Source organism: Botrytis cinerea, chromosome 4 (assembly GCF_000143535.2).
Source record: "Botrytis cinerea B05.10 chromosome 4, complete sequence".
Taxonomy (NCBI): domain Eukaryota; kingdom Fungi; phylum Ascomycota; class Leotiomycetes; order Helotiales; family Sclerotiniaceae; genus Botrytis; species Botrytis cinerea.
In genome coordinates this window covers 2,100,597-2,122,839 of record NC_037313.1, presented here as the reverse complement: position 1 = coordinate 2,122,839, position 22,243 = coordinate 2,100,597, and the positions used below count along the sequence as shown (strand labels likewise).

General features: G+C 41.6%; 6 protein-coding genes across 10 annotated transcripts; 5 read left to right on the top strand and 1 right to left on the bottom strand.

The window, feature by feature from the left end:
- Window positions 1–1,066: 1,066 nt before the first annotated feature.
- On the top strand, window positions 1,067–3,179 carry BCIN_04g06130 (hypothetical protein). Of its 2 annotated transcripts, XM_001557731.2 has the most exons (2): window positions 1,067–1,678; window positions 1,968–3,179. In XM_001557731.2, exons 1-2 carry the CDS (start codon window positions 1,300–1,302, stop codon window positions 3,011–3,013), a joined length of 1,425 nt encoding a protein of 474 aa, XP_001557781.1. In that variant the 5' UTR covers window positions 1,067–1,299; the 3' UTR covers window positions 3,014–3,179. The 2 variants fall into 2 exon arrangements, with proteins under 2 accessions (XP_001557781.1, XP_024548491.1); XM_024692710.1 differs by lacking the exon at window positions 1,067–1,678 and having other exon boundaries at window positions 1,823–3,179.
- A 49-nt stretch (window positions 3,180–3,228) lies between these two features.
- On the top strand, window positions 3,229–4,482 carry BCIN_04g06120 (hypothetical protein). Its single transcript, XM_001557730.2, has 2 exons — window positions 3,229–4,069; window positions 4,129–4,482. Exons 1-2 carry the CDS (start codon window positions 3,388–3,390, stop codon window positions 4,332–4,334), a joined length of 888 nt encoding a protein of 295 aa, XP_001557780.2. The 5' UTR covers window positions 3,229–3,387; the 3' UTR covers window positions 4,335–4,482.
- A 231-nt stretch (window positions 4,483–4,713) lies between these two features.
- On the top strand, window positions 4,714–6,020 carry BCIN_04g06110 (hypothetical protein). The gene is made up of 2 exons (XM_024692709.1): window positions 4,714–5,406; window positions 5,460–6,020. The coding sequence occupies exons 1-2, from the start codon at window positions 5,004–5,006 to the stop codon at window positions 5,771–5,773; spliced, it is 717 nt and encodes a 238-aa protein (XP_024548490.1). The 5' UTR covers window positions 4,714–5,003; the 3' UTR covers window positions 5,774–6,020.
- Window positions 6,021–6,389: 369 nt separating this feature from the next.
- Window positions 6,390–9,586, top strand: BCIN_04g06100 (hypothetical protein; the record flags this gene model as incomplete). 3 transcript variants are annotated; one of them, XM_001557728.2, is made up of 2 exons in its annotated part: window positions 6,390–9,285; window positions 9,462–9,586. In XM_001557728.2, 2 exons carry the CDS (start codon window positions 6,390–6,392, stop codon window positions 9,584–9,586), a joined length of 3,021 nt encoding a protein of 1,006 aa, XP_001557778.2. The 3 variants fall into 3 exon arrangements, with proteins under 3 accessions (XP_001557778.2, XP_024548488.1, XP_024548489.1); XM_024698291.1 differs by having other exon boundaries at window positions 9,329–9,586; XM_024698292.1 differs by having other exon boundaries at window positions 6,390–9,586.
- An 852-nt stretch (window positions 9,587–10,438) lies between these two features.
- On the top strand, window positions 10,439–11,228 carry BCIN_04g06090 (hypothetical protein). Its single transcript, XM_024692708.1, has 2 exons — window positions 10,439–10,889; window positions 10,950–11,228. The coding sequence occupies exons 1-2, from the start codon at window positions 10,561–10,563 to the stop codon at window positions 10,978–10,980; spliced, it is 360 nt and encodes a 119-aa protein (XP_024548487.1). The 5' UTR covers window positions 10,439–10,560; the 3' UTR covers window positions 10,981–11,228.
- A 530-nt stretch (window positions 11,229–11,758) lies between these two features.
- On the bottom strand, window positions 11,759–14,750 carry BCIN_04g06080 (hypothetical protein). Of its 2 annotated transcripts, none has more exons than XM_024692706.1 (5): window positions 14,589–14,750; window positions 14,013–14,504; window positions 13,595–13,914; window positions 12,809–13,542; window positions 11,759–12,662 (listed from the first exon to the last, which is right to left on the bottom strand). In XM_024692706.1, exons 2-5 carry the CDS (start codon window positions 14,108–14,110, stop codon window positions 12,189–12,191), a joined length of 1,626 nt encoding a protein of 541 aa, XP_024548486.1. In that variant the 5' UTR covers window positions 14,111–14,504; window positions 14,589–14,750; the 3' UTR covers window positions 11,759–12,188. The 2 variants fall into 2 exon arrangements, with proteins under 2 accessions (XP_024548486.1, XP_024548485.1); XM_024692707.1 differs by having other exon boundaries at window positions 14,013–14,391.
- Window positions 14,751–22,243: the final 7,493 nt, after the last annotated feature.

Here is a 22,243-nt window from a genome sequence, read left to right as displayed (position 1 = left end):
ATGTTCGCGACGCTCTTAATCTGACAATTCCTTGGGCACAATGCCCCGCCTACCAGAAAAAGATCTTTCTTTGATGACTTGGAGTGCGGCCAAAGAATTATTAGATCTAGAGGTCTGTCGGTACCCATTATCTTCATGCGCATTTAAGGTGCAACATAACCGATGTGGAATGGATATAAACTGGCGTCAGAAACTCGGACTTGATTCTTGGTCAGCTGAAAAGTCAGAGAATTAAGGAAGAGAATCAATAGATAGGGTATAAACTATGTAACTCGAATTGGAATGAATTGAGCAAGAAGAAATGCTAAATTTGCATCTGCGAAAGGAGGATAAGCCTTGAAGGATGCGCAAATCTACAGGCTTTGGGATTCGCCGGCAACATGCAACAAACCGTCTAGTTGCAGTGTCAGATTCAAAAGATATGCTTGACTCGCTCTACAATGGCATTTACACGTACCGTAAAATATAAAAACAAGAGAAATATAGCCAAATCCGGTAGCTTAATGATAGAAATTTATGAATACATGCGTATTCACTTCATCTAATGAAATCCCTTTTCCATTCTCTACCACTCATGATCTCCAATGCTCGTGTTTTTACAACTCTGTGCTCGTAGTATTTCTGCAGGAGAACTCAAGAGTTACAAGAATCAGTGGTTGAAAACTTTCGGAGCCAAGTCAATTTTCGGAGTGGGAATAAGTTTTTGGCTCTGTTACTCTACCTATGGAATGAGCGGAGACAGAAATAGGGAGATGGAAGTGAAAAGTTCAAGTAATGACGAGAAGACATTACATTTAAAACAATTTCACAACTAGTTCCAGTTTATTTGATGGTTCCACGTGATAAGTTTGATAGTCCAAATCTGATAGATTTTCTTCGATTCGGAAATATCCCATCTTGATTCTTAATGACCACTTTCCAGATTCACCGAAAACGCTTCCCACCTCCGATATTGGTTAGAAAGATAATACGATCGACTCACTACACGTTATCTGAATCAAAAACTCCTTCATTGGGAAAGGCCAGATGTCGAGCACTAAACTTAGGTAAAGACACTAATTACCTAGGTACCGTACAGTACTAGTGAATACTAGTAAATAAACCACACGTGATTTAGCTACGGTGAAACATGATCTCACTATAACAAATTACTATTTCACTGCTTCCTCATACTTTTACTTTTTGGTTCCGATACAAATTGAAATCGATCAAGCTTCAAATAAATTCAAGAGAAATCAACTCAAAATCAATTAGACTTCAATACGACTGAAATTCAAATCAACAAAACCACAACAAAAGATGTCCGACGCCAACGCACCTACCAACGTGTCCGTTAGAGATCTCGACTATTCTGGACTCAGGAAAGCCATTGATACAAGACTCAACAAATATTTCGAGAAATTTGACGCACCAGAATCTCACGAAAAACCCAGGGCCATTCATCGTAACGACTTTTACAAATTCACAATCCGTGCAGAAGAGCCAAATGTAGAATTTGTCAAGTTCGTGCCAAAATTAATGTGGTGCAGCAAACAGGGAGTCTACAAACATGTTTCTCGTGAACGGGCTTATGAACTTCGCATTGTTCTTGATGAGTTCTGTGAGGAATGGTGTAGTCAATGGTTGACCGGTGATGCTGGAATATTCTTTGTGCAGATTCGTACGAATCTTCGCAGAGGTAGGAACTTGTGAACCTAGGATGGTTCCTTCCAACTACTGGGAGAGTCAATCGCATTTAGCTACTTGTGGCTCCAGAAATATAACCACACGTCATTCTCAGGGTCATCTTTAGCCACAACAAATGCAAGAGCAAACGGGACTTGGAAAGCTTTGGTTTTCTACAACGTATCCTGATAAGATGAGCTTCAAAGTAATACTATTCTTGTTTTTTTTTCTCACAACCAGAAACGAATTAAACCCGCCGACGCCAGAATAAGAGTAGAATATATCTTACTCGAGACTCAAAGTTCCTCAGACTTCCGGAAGTATGGAACGTAGAATGTTTCCAAGATCTCTCACTGAAGCAGAATTGGGAGCAAAGCTCACCGACACTCTTGCGAATGGGAGTGAAGATCGTCTTCGAGATATTATGACCGAAATTGTCAAGGACGAAGGCTGCGGATTTTGTATTTACAATGAAAACTATGAAGAAGCAGTTTTTTTGATCAACATTGATCCTTCAAAGCTATCCCATAATAATCCGCGAAAGATGATCACGGCATACACCTTTATGGATGCGGAGGAGATTCGAAAGTTCCTTTGGGTTTTGGGCTATGTATACTGTATCGACCAAGATACTCGTGGAGCCAAAATTCGTTGCGACCTCCATTTGGTCGGTCAGACAGTGGTCACGCGAGTCAAGGAATGGGAACAGGGTGACTCGGATTATGATGACTTTGGAGATGAGAACGAAGATGAATCACTATTTGAAGAGGTACTCAATTCCAAAACAGATGGTGATACCCCCTGGACTCGAAGGGTCTGGTTCGCATTCGAACAAATGAAAGCTTCACAACTTCGAAGAGTTATGCACACGATATGCGGAGGACTCTACAAGCTGAAGTTGCCCGCAGAGGAGGACTATTTCAAAGATAGGGAGGATCTGGGTTCGCAGCGTATACTCGGAACAGTGTTTATAAGAGGCATTGATGTCGTTCTGACGCAGGAAACCGAAACTTGCGACATGCTGGAGGCAATGGATGCCGGTGAACTTGCAAGAGCCCTCAGACATTTGTGTAATGCCAGAATTTTCTTAGGAACATTTAACGGAAAGCGGATTACTATAGATGGGAGAACAATTACTCTCACTGTCTGTGAAACACCCAAGACGCAAGCTGAGAGCCCGAATAAGAGCGAAGAACAGGATCCAGCAAATAAAAATCCAGAAAAAGGGAAAAATGGTCATACTGCAATTGAAATTGAAGCACCCGACGAAGAATTATATGATCCTGAATCCCCCACTCCTAGAAAGAGGCCAAGACTGTGGGTCGAGACGAATCAACTACTCATATAGATATTGTGGTAGTATACTTATTAAAACGACTGCCGATAAGATGATAAAATCGAGATCAAAATTTTGGCAGCCAGTATAATTCTTGAATATTGGGGGAAAGTGTAGGCTACATGAGCAGCCGGCCAATGATGTTGATTAGAAAAGTGCAAAATTAAAAAGTTTATCATTCATAAAGATCTGATAAAACAGTGAATTTAAGCCGACCAATTTCTTCTGCCGAAAACTGACTTGCAGAGATTTATTAGAATTGATTCTCAGTGTATCTAAGCGAGCCTCGTTCTTGTTCTTTTATTACTACTTAAGCGCATCTCAATGATTTACTTCATCATCAGACCGGGGAGCATTACTGATACAGCTTCATCAATATAACGACCATGCCGAACCCAAGACTGAAGACCGCCTTCGACGGAATGGAAGCGCCCAGACTTCGTGAACTCCTCAACAAATTGTGTGAGTGTGGAAGGCTTACTATTGAAGACCAGACGGGCAAAATTGAAGTGGATGGCCGCAAAATCATCATATTGAACGGATTTATCGACCTTACTGAAAGCGACGATAGCGATGGCGAGGGCCAGCAAGACCATAATGGCGGTATTGCAAGTTACAACGACAAAGAAGGCGATCAAGACAATAATGGCGGGGTTGGAAGTTACAACGACAACGAGGACGAGCTTGCTAAGAAAAAAGGAAACGATGGAGAAGTTTCAATCATTGACAACGCGACTTTGCCAGAGCTCGAAACTGCGGAGACAAACCAACAAATGGGCACAACGGGAGAGCAAAAGACTGACAAAGACGACAAGGAAGCATTTGAAAACAAGGAAGGATGCAGTGAGGAGGAATCAGAGACTGATTCATGGGATAACTCTGATGATGACAATGATGTGCCAGCTTTACGAAAATGTGAAATTAAGGAACTACTTTTGTCAAAGAAGGATTATCTAAAGGAAATGTATGTTTCAAAGAAAAGAAATCTGAAGATGTTCGAGTGCGAAAATTGTGGTTTCGAATTCAATATCGAGGAAAACGAAAAGGGCGATTGTTGCTTCCATCCAGGTATGTAATGAAGTGTTCTGTCTTCATAGGAAGTTTGATCACTGACCCTTGAATACTAGGTGAGAGAGAACTAGATGATAATTATCGGGAGGACTATCATTGGCCGAATTATGGAGAGCCGTGGAAGAGTGTAGATGATCCGGACTATGCAGATCGATTCATCTGGAGTTGTTGTGAGGGCCATTCAAATGCGGAGGAATGTATCTCTACGAGACATAAAGCATTGGAGGAAGGAAGCAGCAAGAGAATCAGAGCTGAGGCCTGAGGTTTTGTTGTGGTTGTAGCGACGGCGGCAATGTCATTGCATACCCCAATCTTGATCTTGATCTTCCAAATGCAGATGATCCTCTTATGTTGGAGGATGAACCTTTATGGGGAAAAGATATAATGAGAGTTCTTTGCGTAGATTGGCAATCCCAACTATTCATCTCATCCACTGCTTTTGATCTGACAAACTGTTTGTTGTGTTCGCTGCTTGTTTGATGCAAAGAGACATAGTTACTTTGTGTCTTATAACCATCTCAATGATTGAATCATAACAGCTGCATAGACTTTCTTCGAACATCTTCTGTTGTACATAGACATGAATATTCTCGAACAGATTTGGTTTTGAAGAGCGAAAAGCTTGCTCTTATTCGCCACAAGATATTATGTGGTCTTGGATCTCCTTAAATCTTTGCCGTGTCTTGGATGAATTTGTTTGTAGCAATTTCAGAAGTCGTCATCAGAATTCACCTCTAAACTGTCAAAACTTTCTTCTTGCTATGAGCCATGCTGATGTAATATAATTGCCAGTAGATCAGTATCTCGAGCTTCTCTCAAAATATCTTCTTTTCCTTCTCAAGAACAACTATCCTTACAGCCTAAGCACGGCTTTAGGATCCACAGCTTTTCTATTTTTGACCTTCAAAGTTTGCATCCCAGCGAGTAGAACATGATTGACTCAAGATTGTGCGAAGAATTTGAGAAGATGGATGCTCCACAGCTTCGAGATCTTCTCAAGTTAATCTGCGACAACAAGGGCTTTACTTTGAAGCATCGTCATGGAAAGCTTTTTATCAAGCCAGAGAAGGTATTCTTCGGAGTCGATGGCTTTCATGATGGCAAGCCTAGACTTAAAAACTTTACGGATTGCGACAACTACACGGAGGGGGGAAGGGGTGTTGAAATCGAAGTTGAAGACGTGCCGATCAAATCCAAGTGCGAGATTTATGAGTTAGTCACAGCTAACAAGAGGAAACACCCAGGCAGGAGCCAAACGATGTTTAAATGCGAGAACTGCTGTAGTGACTTCTGCATCGATAACAATCCGTCCAACGACTGCCTATGGCATCCAGGTAAGATACATCCCAAACATCTCATCCCATGCCTGTCTTACTAACACTTACAGGTCAAAAAACAACGGATCTTGACGATATCATATGGGCTGATCATGATTCCAAGAGAGACGGAGCAATTGAATCTCTTATTGATCATCCGGACTTCGAGGATCGTTGGATTTGGACTTGTTGTTCACAACTCGGAAGCGATTGGGGTTGCAGAAACACGAGACACAAGGTGTTGGAAGAAGTCAAAGAACCCAGGAACACATTCGAAACGACCGCCGAAGACTCATCGAATGACTACAAAGAGCTTCAAGGCTCCGACTCATCCGAAGATATGGAACATGTTGAGAAGCCGGTTGCGAAGAGGCCCAGATATTGATTGCGACAGCGTGTACAGAAACCAGGAGAGTGTGCGATGGCGATGGATTCAGTACATGAGTACCTTTGTGGTTGAGAAACACCAATGTTTTGTATTGGGAGAGGTGTGATGGTGGAGAAAGGAGTTCATTTGAGAGGCACGAGATATCGTAGTGGATGGCCGTTGAGCCAAGATAGATAGATAGCCTTTGCAAATGAAAGCAACATGGACGACAATATACCTAATAAGCGTTGACTGAATTTGAGCATTTGTATCAATCTCAATGTACGTAAAGTGGTGGTGCATTGTCTTTTCGTCTTTCATACTTCACTTGATTGGTAGATAACAAACCAAGGTTACGTAAGCTGGGTGAAGATGCTGTGACCAGATGAGAGGGCAGCAAACCGTACGAAATACAAACAATCGACATTTTCACTGACAAAGATTCATCAATAAGTTGATACGGTCATATAAAGTTGACTAACTGTATTGTCCTTTTTTTTTGGCTTTCAATACTGCCCTTCGCCATGTTGAGATACGAGATAAAGGAAATTTATCTCTCAGAGCTCTCACAAACAAAATAAAAGCACAATCTTACGTACAAGAATTGCACACAGCGATCACATCGGATATCAAAATGGAAGAAGGTGGCGACGACGATTTATCCTTGGTTGCCAAGCTTGGTACCAAGCAACGTATTGAGCGAGCAAAACTTAGGGCAGCTGAAAGAATAGCTCGTGAAGATGCTGCAAGACGCGCACAGCAAGCTTCTATAACACCATCGCGGTCACCATTCCCCTCATCGCCTCTCATCACAAATTCTTTACCATCTACTCCCAACCATGCATCGACAGCAAGTATTCTTCTTCGATCACCAACTACAAATGATGAACGCGTCGAGCGGGCTGAAGCACTCGAGGCACTATCAAAGAAGATCGATAGGGCGGGGAACTTTAAGCTTCAGGAATTGATCATGAGAATGATATTGAAATGTTCAGGAGCAAAAGAAGTGGCGGAATCCTTTTTGGCGTTGAGGGATGTAGAGGACAACAGTGAAGAAGAAGGTGAAAGGAAAAGAGATGATGCGGCGCAAATAGAGGATACAGGAGTGCATGGTGACAATCACGTGTTAAATACCCGCGGACATGGCACAAGCATCACTTCAAATGCGGATCAATATCGGGAGGTTTTATTAGAAACCCAAGCACCCTCCGAATCCCCAACGACAGTCTCAAATCAGCTGATTGGTGAAGCAAACGCCAGGCAAGAATATGATACATCAAACTCAGATCCAGCTCTTCATCCAGAGCGCAGTTCGATATTGCACAATAACGAGACCGCCAATCAACCATGTACTCTGGAACGGAGAAGTCACTGTGACTCTGTTAACGCTCAAGGCTTGAGTAGCAGGCAATCTCTACCAATTCTCAATAGTAATTCACAGAAATACCCTACAACGATCGATGGCGAAGGATTGGCGACAACAGCAATCCAGACAACCATGGATGCGTTTCCTACTCCGAATAACGGCACACTAAGAGAAATTTTGTCCAGTACAGATATTTCGAAGGCACCCGACACTATTCTCAGTGGCGTTGCCAAGGCACGTGAAAAAACCGTTGATGATAATTCTATGAGCGCGACTCCCGAAATCTCGATTTCCAGAGCAAGCGAGTCTGCTACGACGTCAGTAACTACTGATACACCGCAAGATAATATGCTTCAATTAGTCAATGATATTTCAGTGAGGTACCTTGCTTTAGCTCGTGCTTCTGGTCTCGCCAATTTTCCTTACGAACAACTTGCAGGTTTTAGATCTGGATTTCCACACAATTTGCCCACTAAAGACTTTTCATTTGAAGCGTTCAACGATCTTGTTGACAATTTTCGGAGAAACATTGAATCAATGCATGAAGCTCATGCGAATAATGATACCCTGGGAAACGTGAGGAGTCAAGAAGTTCGGGAGGATTTCAGTGGTGCTAGTGATCCGGGCAGTCCTATTCCTATCGATGTGAATGGGCAGGAGCTGGATGAAAATTTGTCTCATATAGATGGAGTCAATCCGAAAGCTGGAGAAACCATAGCCACCGCAGAAGCAACGGATATTGAGGAGGATGAATATGGCATCCCAGATGACATGCCAAGTAGTCATTACAACTGTGATAGTTGTCGAAAGCCAATCGTTTTACCTGAAGGTTCAATCATTAGTTTGAGTTCAATAACTACCACATGTTTGCACTGCAAGACTCGAAAAGCTGCGGGTATCACACGTAGAAGACTGGGAATGAAATCTCGGTCAGCCATTGTTGCAGAACCACCCAGTCTCAAAACAAGCAACCAGCCTTCACCTAACCCATTAGATCAGTCTGTTATAGAGACTTCATTACGTTCTTCGAGACCTGTTGCCGAGACATCAGCGTCACACTCCGAGACCCCCTTGGAAGCACCCCCAGAATTATTACCGGAACCATTAACGGAGCCCCTGTTAGAGTCACTACGAGAACCACTTACAGACGACATAGAGCAGCTCTCACATTCAATAGAGGTCGAAGACAACGATTTTGGTGAAACGCCTCGGGGCTCTAGGTTAGGCCATAGAGACCTTGTTAAAGAGGAGCATCAGGGATACGATGTTACCGTTGAGCTTCCAGCATGGCCTAGTTCTGCAATCCCATGTCTTTCTGCAAGTCAAGTTTTAGCTGACAGCCAAATATCATCAATAAATAGGAAGCGCAAGGTTGAGTACATAGATGGAGAAGCCATCTATTCTCATCCTATCGGTCCGAAACGACGCCGCGGCAGACCTCTGAAAAATTACCGTACAATGGTCTTAGACGCTTCACCGGCAGATCCTTCTCAAGCTTCGACACCTTCGACACCGACATCACGCGGAATCTCACAAGTGGGTCTGAGTGGCAAGAAAAGAGGCCGTCCATTTGGAAGTAAGAACAAAGTCAAATTGGAAAAAATAGATTCGAATCAGGCAATAGATATTACAGAAACAGGCCAGCGTCAGCCTGCCAAGAAAGCTCGAGAAATTACACGAAATGCATTCAACGAAGGACCAGATTCCATAGGAGATGCGGCGGTCTGGTCTGGAGTACCAGCACAGACCCAAATTAATTCTTGTTCGGCCACTGAATCTACAATTTCATACTTTCAGGGAAGCTCTGACCGGTTTGTTTCAACAACAAGAGCTCGACAAGATTCTGATCCTGACTACACGCCAACATGGGAATCAGAAGTTCGAAGCGGCATAATACCAAATGGCGATTCAACTTTGTCCTCCTTGGGCGGTGCAGTATCGAATGTCGGTAATGAAAGCGGCGCAGTCGACAATACTTTGACTGGATCCTTGGAAGAGAATTTGAGAGAGCCAGGGAGTTGTAACCCTCAGGGAAGAAGCTCTGAAGATGGATGTCAATTCATGAATTCTTCGCATCGTTCGGATATGGATGTGGTCATCAGTAGACAGGATAGAGAAGTTCCCGTATCTCAGAGCTCAATACCTGACCATGAGCAATCTCGCTGTAAGTAACTACAGCTATATTGGCCGAAACTCACTCCTAACAGGCAATTGGCCAATCACTCATGTACCCAAAAATCGCCCGTCTAATATCGGAATTTCACATCCTGGGAGAGAAATTTCAGCACGAAGAACATTGCCTGGATAGGTAGCCACTGACTGATAACTCATCATTTACAGTATCACTTGTAGGCGCGTTGCCCTGGAATACCTTGAATCAAGACCCGAGTTTGACTGCATTACCTACCCCTTCACCAACTATCCATAGTCTGCAAGAACATGCTCCAATTATTTGCAGAAGATAACAGGCCTGCAGACGTAAATGTAAATGCGAAAAGAAGCGCAGACGCAGGCAACTGCAGGAGCAGAAAAGACAAAACAAACTTCTAGCTAAGAAAAACGGCGGTAAAGATACTATCACATGAATGGATTTTACACATAGCATAGAGGGTACATGTTTTGGAGAGGGAAAATGGAGGAGGTGTGTAGCAGTGCATGATTGCATAGAGAGTTGAGGATTTGCAGGGAATTAATGAAGAAACTGAATGGATGAGATGTATGTCATGGATCACTATCTCTAGCCCTCTCAACGAGCTCTGCTTCATAGAAATAATCTGATGGAGAATCGTGGTCGCTAGGTTTTGATGGAATGATAATGTGACACACATGGTCTTTGTTGTCTACATTCCAAAAGGGTTCTGCACGTACACAAGTTACATAACATATTCACATTTATTATGAGAAACATCAAATAAAAGCTAGAATCGAATGCTACAGAATGTACATCAATTTCATGTTCATGATTGTTTCCACTATCTAGTTAATCAAGACTTAAATGCATAGCATGATTCCAAATTGCTATAGAAATAAAAGAAGGGCGACATCTACCTACAAATCTTTTCAGTATTTCATATCAGGGAACTATTACCTCTCATATTCACAAACCATAATAGAATCCCTTCGTCTCCATTCTCTCCAATTTGGTAAGTAACTGTTGGTTTGAGAAGGATACGAAGGATGTAGCATCCACGTATTGTAGGTCCTAATTGTCTATATTGTATTCCGTCTAAAGAGCTAGTCTCTTTCACATTCGCTTAAGGTTTTGCTACAGTAGCCATTGAATTGAAGTCATTCACTGCGCTCACACCATAACCATTGAGGCCACTTGTTCCTTTCTAGTTTCCTCATCTATCGAGCTCTAGAAACATAAATAGATCTCTCTTTCTCTCTGACCCCAAGAATAATTCATCCCCCCAACCATTCAGTTCCACCCAACAAGATGAGCGCCACCGAAGCAAATCCAGTAACCGATCCCGAGACCCAAAGTATCATGGAAGATCTCATCGCAAAAATGGGTGCCGACGAGTCATTTACCGAATATGCGAACGATCAACATACACAACTACAGATGTATATCGAACAGTGCCGCGCCCATCTCAATATCCTTGCAGAGGATCGTCAATTGTATCGACAGATGTATCTTGAGAAGCACCGGGCCCATCTCGCGCAGGAACGTGTAGAGAGATGGTGGGAGAAATTTATAGGCATCGTTACCATAGCGGGTATGGTGTATATTACGTACAAACTATGCAATTACTTTCTCTCAACGTAAGATATTGTATACTCCTGAATAATTGGAATCTTGCTAATGTATTATTTTGCGGATAGTGCAGTTTCCCTTCTCGATTTCGCTTCCTGACGATGAACGGCTTTTGATTGCACAGAACATCTATCTACCTCTTCTATACACGGCACGACGTTACTTCACATTTGTCGAAATCAGCAGTTCGCACTCTTTAGGGAAATATGGGATGGATTGTTTGAAGAGAAACATCGGTGGCGATGAAGTAAACAGCTTCTGAAATCGTGTTGGGGAGTAGTCGGAGGCAAGATACAAACAATCAAAATGACACACTTTTCATCTCGAATACAAGAAACACTCCCTCAGCTACAAATGCTCTATTTCTGCTTAGAATTGTGATGTCCAGTAACGATAGGTCTGACGCAATGGATGAAGATATAACGCTCCCGTATCTCGACGTCCGAAAAATGGCATACATGAAATGACAAGAATCACAAATACAGTTGAAAATTTCCGATATTTGTCATCTTACCATTCCTGATTGATTTATTCTTTCCGATGAAAAAGAAAGATTTTCACAAAGACTAATTTAATTGTAAGAGTCCAACCTCTTCTTAAGCACTACTACTATCTGACACTTGAAGTCACTACATATTTCATCGTATAACCTACTAATAAACTATCGAACAACGTGATCCCAAAAGCATGCGAATAGCTATCCAAATCTCCTGACCCTATCATAACTCATATAACTATGTAAGATCTCATTGACAACCTTTTTTTTTTTTGGACGGGAGAAGAGGTAATCAAATCATTCTCACTCACTTGTTCAGGTGTCACTGTATAAGTTCCGACGCTCCAGAAACTCTAAGATCGTAGAGAAATGTAACTTCATTGCTTAGAATCAGGTAGCTTCATAATTAGATGACCAAAATAATCATACAAGCCCCAATAAACATGTAGCTTGACACAGAGAAGGAGATTTTGAACTGAAATCCTTGGCATAGAGTCGTCAGAAGAGATCCGGTAAGATTTCATTCTCGCAGACTCTATGAAGTTCTTGTATTTTTCTGTGCGTCAAGATTTCAATAGCTTTACAGTTTCTCACCGCTACAGTCTGCTCATGCCCCCGTCTCATTTCCGCTTGTCTCATCATAAAGAACTTCGCGTGATAAAATTTCTATGCCTGAGTTTCCAAGCCACAAAAAGGGTATTCATACAAAAGCCACTCGTCCATCCATTTACTTACGTACTGAAAGGTTACACGGACATACACGAACTCGAACCCAATCTTCATCCCCAGCTCCATCTCAGCACCCATTGGTTCAAGGATGTTCTTCGCTCGTCACGCGCTCTATTTCTTCCTTCGTCCCTTTCCCATGATCAGTACCCAATTTTCTCTGATTGACGAGACTACTGCCACTACCACTCCCGCCTCCACTGCGATTCTCATGACTGGTATTTCTGCCCTCCTCATCCGATGCACTTACTCCTTCAAACTCCTCATCACCTGTCTCTAAACCACTCAATGTCTCGATTACTTCATGACTTCCCTCAAAGATTTTATCAACATCTTCCAATTCCAATCCTTTTGTTTCGGGGAAATAGAGATATATGATTGGGATCCAACACGCATTCAGTACCCCGAATATTATGTAGGTTTTATATCCTATATTGTTCAATGCGATCGGAGTAACTTGCACAATCATGTAATTGAAAATCCAGTTGCATGCTGTTGAAACCGAGGAACCGCGTTGGCGAAGACGGAGAGGGAGGATTTCGGAAGGATAGACCCAGACCTAGAAGTGTAGAGCAGAGGAGATTAGTAATGCCAGACGCAGTTAATGGAGTAGGTAGGATTTTTGAGATATGGAGTTGTTATAAAACACGGTAGATAACCTGTCGAGTTTGTTTTGCAGTAATCGAAAATGCGAATGCCACTCACTGTCGCTTGGAATCCAACAGTAAAAGCCCCTTCAAAAATAAACAACATCACCGCAGCACCAATACCACAACCTTTGGCGATCGATGTATTATTTTGCACATTATAGATTAGTCCCGTTTGCACAATCATTACTGCTGACATGAGCGAAATCATTGACAAAAGTAGAGGGCGTCTTCCAACTCGATCAATAAGTAACCAAGGGATAAAACTCGCGGCAAAGAACCAAGTTTGGAGAAACCCAGACATAAGCGCACTGAGATGATCCGAGAATCCTAGGGAAGTCGAGAAAAGCGTATTGGAATAATATATCAATGCATTTATACCGCCTAGCTGTTGGAAAGATTGTATGGCGCATGCGATCAGGAATCGTCGCTGTGATTGGATTGCATCATTTTTGAACAGGTCGCCCCAAGAGCCTGTTCCTAATGATTCTTCAAATTCGCAAGTGCGGACAATGTCTATGTGTAAAGATTTGATTTGCTCCTCTGTCATGTGATATGAATGTAATCGAGCGAGGACATTCAAGGATTCGTCCGTTTTCTCGTGCGCAGCTAGCCATCGAGGGGATTCAGGTACTATAGCGAGTAAACCAAGCATTGGTACTAAGAACATACATTGAAGAACCGTCGGTACTCTCCAAGAAAACGAGGCGGTGTATGATTGCGTGAAGCCGTAATCGACCCAATACGCTAAGAATATTCCAAAATTCAAAGTCGATAATTGCATGCATACATCTGTGATATAGTCAGTATCGTGATTCTCCTATGAAGCTGGTAATTTACTTACACAAGCCCCTTGTTGCTTTAGGACTGAACTCTGCTTGGAAAACAGGAACAGTACTATTTATAAACCCCATCCCAACCCCAGAAACCACTCGTGCAACAATTATATGTGCTCTCGAGTATGCTGATGCTTGCAGTAGTGCCCCAATTATCATGATCACGACTCCTATTCCAATTGATCTTTTTCTTCCAATATTCTCTCCAAACAAAGATGTGGCCACACTCCCGAGGAAGCACCCCACCTCATAGATAGCGACGATCAATCCGACGATAGTTGGGTCAGGATTTTTGAATGTATCTTTGAACCCTGTTGCATTAACGAGTCTGCCCCGAACTGTTAGTTTGAAGGGGATCTAATGGTAGCGTATAAGCTCAAGGAAATGTATTAGAAATGTATTGGGAATGTATGGAATATAATTCACCCTCCCATCAGACCATTGTCATATCCTATGAGCAGGAACCCAAGACATGTTAAGGATGTCACAGCCGTAAACAGAGCTCGACCTTCAAGCTCTTGCATTGTGGTGGTGATCGGAAATGATTAGGAAATACGCAGTAGGAACTTGGATACGGAAGTTATTCACACAACTCGCTCGTATCGATCAGCAGATAAGTACAGGTTTGAATAGTTGTTGAAATTCGTTTCAGAACGCAATGGAGATGTGAGAAATTTAGGCAAATGGATTGCCAGTTTTGCCTCATATATTTCTCATGTAACACTGTTGAGTGCTGTGGCGTTCGTTGTTGAATGATGAAGATTCGAGGTTCAAATATCTCTATTTCGTAGTGAACCTAGAAAATCTAGCTTTATTAATGAATGAGAAAAGAAACACGAATACGTTGTAGATTAGATCGAATCCGGGGAAATAGTGAACTAGTGAAGAACTGAGGAAGGGACATTTCGGCAATTCAGACTAAAGTGGGGTAAGTGCGTGTGATTGAGGGGTAAAAGCCAGCAGAGAAGAAACCCTGGCAATTCTGTGAGTGGGACGACTGACATATTTGTTCGGCATGTAGCTCCACAAAATACCAATCGAGATTCGAAATAAATCAATGTTTTGAAGCCTTCAATTCTCAATAGTATAATCCAAGATAATGAATTGATAATTGATAATCATACTGTGTGTGGGAACATACTGTGTTGAGAATTCGCCGTTTTGAGAGCATTTTATGTCGATTCTGAAGTGCCACGCCTTTTAGTTGTCTGCCCAGCGCAGTAGCGCCTCGCTAGATGCTCTTAATAAGGTTTAGGCTTGAGACGGTGAGACTTCAATAGTACATCATAAACTTTTTAAGTCACGACGATCTGTTGATAAGCTCGAATTGAGAACGCATAGGACTGTAATTCCAATTGTTCGTTGCCTCATTGTAGTATGCTAGTCTAAACACCATATATCGGAGGTAATGATGAGGACAGCGTGATATTATAAAATTGTAGAGATCTCAACACCTCTACCTTCATCCATACCAGGATGATATCCAGAAACAAGATTCTTCCCTGATAAAAATGGGTATGATTTGACCATATCTTCACTATTGTCAATTCTACATGATAACCAGTGATAATCTCATAGCCCAGGAGCCAATAGCAAAGATATAATACACTGCAGTAACAGCAAACATATCAATTGCATGACAGTGAACAAGGGCCAAGACATCAAGCTTCCTGCCATACAAATCGCAACCTTATAAACCCTTGCATTCAACACAATTGACGCAACGAGTTGACAATGACTACCAGAGTGTCTACCTGGTAATAGGGGCAGCGAGGTGATATTATCTCGTACATTAAGCCATACTATATTGAAGATCTCACAATGCTACATGCCTATGTAATGATTCTCATCGTTATGAGATGTGATGTAAAGTTTGCATACCTGCGTGATTATGATGTGTGGACCTTGCAATCTTGCCAAAATTAGAGACCACGCGCATGCGGGATGAGTGAAAATATCGTTGTAAAGAAAGAAGCAAGTCCAAAAGAAGATGGGATGGTGAGATGAAGAGAAGAGGAGGAAGGAGAGAAGGAAGGAGACAGGAAAGAAAGGAGGACAGTGACGTGGGTAGCAACTTCCAAATCAAAAACAATTCTACGAAGCGCAAGTCCTACGAATTATAAGATAGGAAAAGCACAATATTCCAAAAGAAAATGCATGGTCAAACAAGTAAGTGTAGAGTAGAGATAGTTCTTTTACGAACCCAGCCCAAAATTTGCGCTGTAATGTAAACATTTATGGGTAAATACTTCCCCATCTCTGGATTCTCTCTCTAGGACTGCAAGCTTTATCTAATGACTCTGGAATCCGATAAATATTTGACAAGCCGGTCCATAAAAGCGTCGATAAAGGCGATCGAACTCATATGCTACTTCGCCAGCATCAAAAATTCGACATTGTAGGATTTTCGCTTGAAATTCTGACACTTATTTCTCTATTGTGAGCCTGAAATCTAACATAATAGATGACATTAACAGAAGGAACAAGTATAAGCTGAATACTAGGCATTAGCTCAACGTGGTACTTACTTGCTATGACAAAATGCTGCTGCTCCGCTCAATTGATATTTCTTCATTGCGTTCAATTTGTTTCCTGCGAAGGAATTTAATCTTCTTCCTCTGAATCTCAGGGCCAATGGCTTATTCAACCACGATTCATCTCAATACTTCATCTTCCCTTCCCCAGTTCATCCTATTCTCTCTCCGTTGGTCCAAGAATTCAAGTGACTTCTCAGGTAACCTCATCAATGTGTAAATCTAGGCAACTCAAATTCAATGGCGCAACCTCTCAAGATTTCTCGTATACCTTTCAGAAACAATTGCAGAAGAATTTGAACACATAACGGATTGAAGTAGGCTACAGCTTGACTATGATTTTCATGGTCTGCAGCAGTTCTGGAGACCCTGAGCTTAGATGGATTTCAACCACAACCGGGATCATATTCTGTGATTGACTTCGTTGCCTCACAATTCTTGTCTTCTATGTACTCAAAATTTGTAGTGCTTCCAGAATTAATGGAACTGTGGAAACAGTTTACATGAGAGGTCCAATTCCTTTCCAAGTTGCCATGTCGCTATATCAGACGCAAGAAGTGAAGAGAGAGAGAGAGAGATCTACACATAAAAGAATCGAACAAGCCTCGAATTCAATATTCAGGTAAGGATACTGGAGTCAAAAGTTCCACTAGAAATTCGCCATCTAGATAGATGCCGCCATCCAAAATTTAAAGAGAAACCGACGGCCTGCCAAAAGTACGAATTCTATTGCTTCCAAATCGGTTATCAACAGCCCAACCAGTCGACATAATATCTACTTGCACTGAAACACCCATAACTGATTCCGAAGATAGCGAGAATGTGAAGCTTTCCAACATCCAAAATGAAAACGATTATCTTACCTACATAATCCTGAAATCAAAATGTTGAACTAAGGCAGCATGGGTTATTCTAGAAGCTTCAAATATTCGCTTCCCTATAATTCTGATATATATCTTCTAGTCAAGGTAGATATTGAGTCCTCGCTTTCCCAAAAACCCATCACCAGCACGAGAGTCAACAGCTTCAAAAGCAGCAGTATTATCAATAGGCTAAAGTAATAGGACAGCGCTCTTTCCATATTTCTTGAATCTTTTGGCTTATACTACCATGAGTACTAAGTCTGTCTCTCAAGGTCCACAGCACCTTCAAACTCACATTACAGCCCTTGATACTCCGGCGGATGTGTCTAGTTAAATGACATCTCAAGACCCAAGTTTAGCTTGGTATCGAGTCTACAAGAACCAAGACGGGCTTTGAAACTGACAATGGTGCCGCTAATTCTTGGGTAGATGATCGTCACTAAGGTCAATCATCCGTGGAACTTCACTTAAGTGACAAGGGGCGATTGTGTGTAAGGATTTCCGTGATAATATCTGATAGTTTGATGTTTTAGTCGACTTGTCTACAGATGTATCGATTAGTGACTGATCAAGAGCTTGCATATTGCTCAACTTACAGATTGTCAACCATTACAATTTCCATGCACATGTTGCGACATTCTTCCTCAACCACTCAAGCAATGACAAATTTGTATCCCAATTCTATCATCCCTCGTAGGCAGCTCTATTCCTTTACTAGGACCCGGATGTTGTTCTCATCAACTGTCATGAACATGAGTAATTACGACAATCTATTTAGTCTTTCTTTGTGAAACCTATGGTAGCGACTTCCACATAAGTAGCCTTGCTCTCCCTGCGTAGACTGATCAGCAAATTCAAGCACTAGTAGGCCGATATTTTCCCTCACAGGCAATCATGGTTCTTGATAAGGCTTCTGCTTTGTTACTGAATATAGACTTGAGGAAAGAGGTCGAGAAATTGGTAGACAAACTGTGTTTGTCAATTCCGGCCCCTTCTCCAGCTTCGCGACTATTGTTCTAGTCTAACCAGCATTATGCGATCTTTATTGATGCCTGGTATTGGAATCGTTAACTTATTTCTGATTTGCACATTAAATTATGCTTTCTCAACTCACTTCGTGAAAATAGCCTTTCATCTCCAAGGTCTTTACTACTAGTACCTCTACTAGCATCGCGGAAGATTTAATATATGTCCTTCTCCTTATTTTCAGATGTAGCTCTCTTGGTGGCATTGTTTCCCTCCTCAATTGCGCCTGAATAGCCAATTTGTGTGATAATTGAGGCGCTTTGCCAGTACTAGGTGATTGCACACCGTCGATCTTGTCATACAAATTGACTTCAAGTCTTCGGCACTTTCAAATAGTCAAATGAGAATTTTGAGGGCCGAAGTAGAAAGGGTTCCATCCATGAATAGGGCGTTTATTGGATTGAAAATCCTGTATAAAACTGGCAGGAGGACCTCACTTACCCATTAACGGTCAAGATATCCACGAAAACTTTGATTTTTGTGGACAATTTCGATTGCTGTGTTGATTTACCTGCTTCTAAATACATATTTAATTCCCTCTATTCTGTAACAAGCAGACACCCTGACTTGGAAGCAGACAAGCTTGATTGTTAATTTAATCTCGCTTTGCCTCTTCAAGCATGTTAGCCGAAGAGGCTCGAGCGCTTGATGCAGATGTGCAATTCAAAGCAAACCGAATTTGGACGATTTTACATCTTTCAATCAATAATCCTATTCTTCATCGACAGTCTTTGGAGACCCTTGGGTCTTCAAATTCCCTTCATAAGCGGCTTCACTAGGCGAATTATGAAGGAGGAAACAAGATAATCTCTCTGTCTTCACATCAATTTGATTCATCAGTAAATACTCTTAGAATTAGCTCATGAGAGATGGGTTATTACATTTCAAGCATGAACAATAGCTCGATATCTTCTTTTCATTCTTGTTTAGACCATGATGAGGTGGTTTGATATACTTTATAGGTTTTCCAAAAGTAATTCTGATTACAATACTCTAAATATCGAAAGCTATCTCCAGGAAATTCAGTCAGTAAAGGGTGTCTATCTACGCATTTAGATTTCTCGTTCTGGCTGAAAATACTAATCGACCCGAACACGTCAAAAAAGCCTTTTTCTCTATACGCAGCGATGCACCTTCAAAGACTAAAACAATGAGTTTGGCCTCCGTGCATGAAAATCAGTGAGATAGGCAATAGTTGCGCTTGTAACGTTGGATACAGGCACTGGCAATCTACGATGACATTGGAAGCCTAAAAAGGGAGAGAGTTGTCTGTCATCGAAGAAGTTATGAAAGCAAAGACAAGTTCATGATGGAAGAGTCGACTCATTACTAACTATCTTTGAGCATTCGGATGCAGTGTATTCTGGACATCTGGCGTGTATCCTTGGGGTCTAATGAGAATTCACAGTCAGTACTAGGCTAACCAACATTCATGGGAATGTTATAATTAACACAACTTACCAATTACAGTCCTCGAATTTATTTTCTCCAACTTCGACTCAACGGATTAGCTGCCACTAAACTACACAGAATGAATCAAAAATACAATACCACAGCAGACCCACACTCCACTTTCGAGTTCTAGTGCTCTTAGTATTAGACCCTTGGGGCAAGTGATGATTAGTTTTCTCATTTTCTTGGTTCGTTTTTGGTGGTTCATGTCCTGTTATTGGTTGATTCATGACAACCATATGTTTAATTTTAGTATTTATGGTTCATTACACAACGTATGACAAGTCTTCTATTTCATTTTGTCACAGTATAAGAAGCTTTGCGCACACATCTGTCGTTCTTGCTAGGTAGCGAGCTGTGCCTGAAATTATTATCTAGCTCTCTGTGTCTTTGTTCAAGGAAACCATGTGCAATCTCTTATTCTATATCTCTCAACTCCGAGCTCACGCATATACGACTGATCATCTTATCTAACACCAATCATCCTCCCCTTTCTTTTTTTATCTTCTGTAAAAAGAACTGCACGATAAATCAACCAATCATGCCCAACCTATCTCATTGAACCCCTCCACCAATCAACCCCTTAACCCCCCAGTCTCGTAAGGATAAATGCAAGTAACAAACGCCACTTTGTTCCACGTGGTGGCTTTTCTGCCGCCATTTATTCTTTTTCTGCCCTTGGCATACTTGAATATATGATACCTCAAATTCTTGGGCTTCTCGCAAATTTACAATAGATATAGGAGAGTGTGACATACACCGTGTAGGCTAATTATAGGAGACAAAACAATTCGCTTGTTACATCATTCAGTTCAATGATATACGCATCACTAATTATCTCTGTAAAGTCTCTCCCTACACATCAAAATCGTACATCCCTTCCGCCCACTTCCTTTTACCACAGTTCCTGTATCGTAAAGAGCCCGAGGCATATCAAGTATACTGTCTACTTGAATTCCCCAAGCCACTTTTCCTGCACGCTAATCTTTCACAAAAAGAAATGAATTGAAGGATGCAAAGTTGTGACGCCATCAAGCCACCGCAATGACTTTTATATGAGCCCTCCCGCAATACGGCAGCGATCCATCCCCGATTAATTGAAAGGATCGCGATACAATAGCGACAAGAGTGGAAGAAATCCTACCGTCTCCCACCCCCAGCAACCAATCGGTATATTCAAGAAATAAACATCACGCGATAACGCATTGGCGATTTCGAACACAAGCTAACACATGCAATTATTGCAACTGCCGAAACTACAATACAATTATTAGTTAGATATACGAGCAGTGCATTTTGTATGGATATTATACGAATGCATCCTCACATGGGCACCATCATAACTGGTTTATAATTACTACCTTACCACACCACTTCAAAATACAACACTGCGTTCATACCTCATACCTTACACTACACCACAACATCACATAATACAACACAATACAATACAATAAACTTATGTGCACAGCACAGCACAGCCTCTACGTAACCGAAATAAGCGGCGGAAATTGAGTACCTTATTCTACGTATAATTTAGGTGGTGGGCACGGTACTCAATTTCCGCCGCTTATTTCGGTTACGTAGAGACAGCCTAACCCTCAATCTCATCGCGCACGCGGCCTTTCCTTGAGCCTCCACTGCACCCCGACATTAATCTACCTTGGGCAGAGAAGAATGGTAAGATTTTGATACCGATATGAGGTTACTCGGCAAGGCAGATAGATGAACGCATGATTATCTTATGCAGTTCCATATGTTGTGTGGCCAGGAAATAGATGGATGAGTGGATATTTTCCGTCCAAATCAGGGCGAAAGTGGTGTTTTCCGGGTAGATTAGTCAAGGATAAGCATTTATTACTACAAGCCCAAGGCTTATTTTGATTCGATGAATATTATCCATTTGAGGAATACAAGACAAACTTTTCTTTATTATGTGTGGATTCACAAATGATCTAGTCATATAACTCACTAACTAGCGACCATTTCGTTATTTCTATTCCCACTTCTATCCAGTCAGTAATCTTCAAGCCAATCCCTCACAAACCCCTTCATCAAACACTGCACAACATTAATTAGATTCCATTCCACTCCACTCCACTTCACCCACCACATCCAACACTCACATCCTCATCCATCTGATAAATGGCATACCGTTTTCCAATCCCACCTGCCAATACTACCATGAAGTAAAACCGGCTTTTCTCACATCGACCACCCCGATCCCGAATCAGTTTTGCGTCATCCCCTTCCCGTTTCCGTTCCCGTCCTAATCTCCTTCCACGTCTCCATCGTAATCCGACCCATCCAATATGCAACCCAATGATGGAATCAAATGTAAATCATCAGACGAATCCTTCCTTCAACCAAATGACGCTATGGAATATTCACATACATACATACATACATACATACATACATATAAATACACATATAAATATTCGCGAGTACACCACGATACGCATGCATTCACATGCATATGCATATATATATATATATGTGTTGGAAAATATGGCACGTGCACGTGATATACACATATATAATATCTTCCACTTCTATACTTAGAACATTACAGCAATTCTACATAGTCAATACTACATGCATTCCACTAGCCTACTCCCTTAATTGTCAACAATATATATATAGCTATAGAGATAAATAAATATAGTAAGTGAGTGATATTCCCCAAAAGTAAGATATCACAACACCCCCATCCTCATTGTATCCACATTCGCATACACACATGCATACCGTGCAATCATGCAAGCCATCACAATATCAC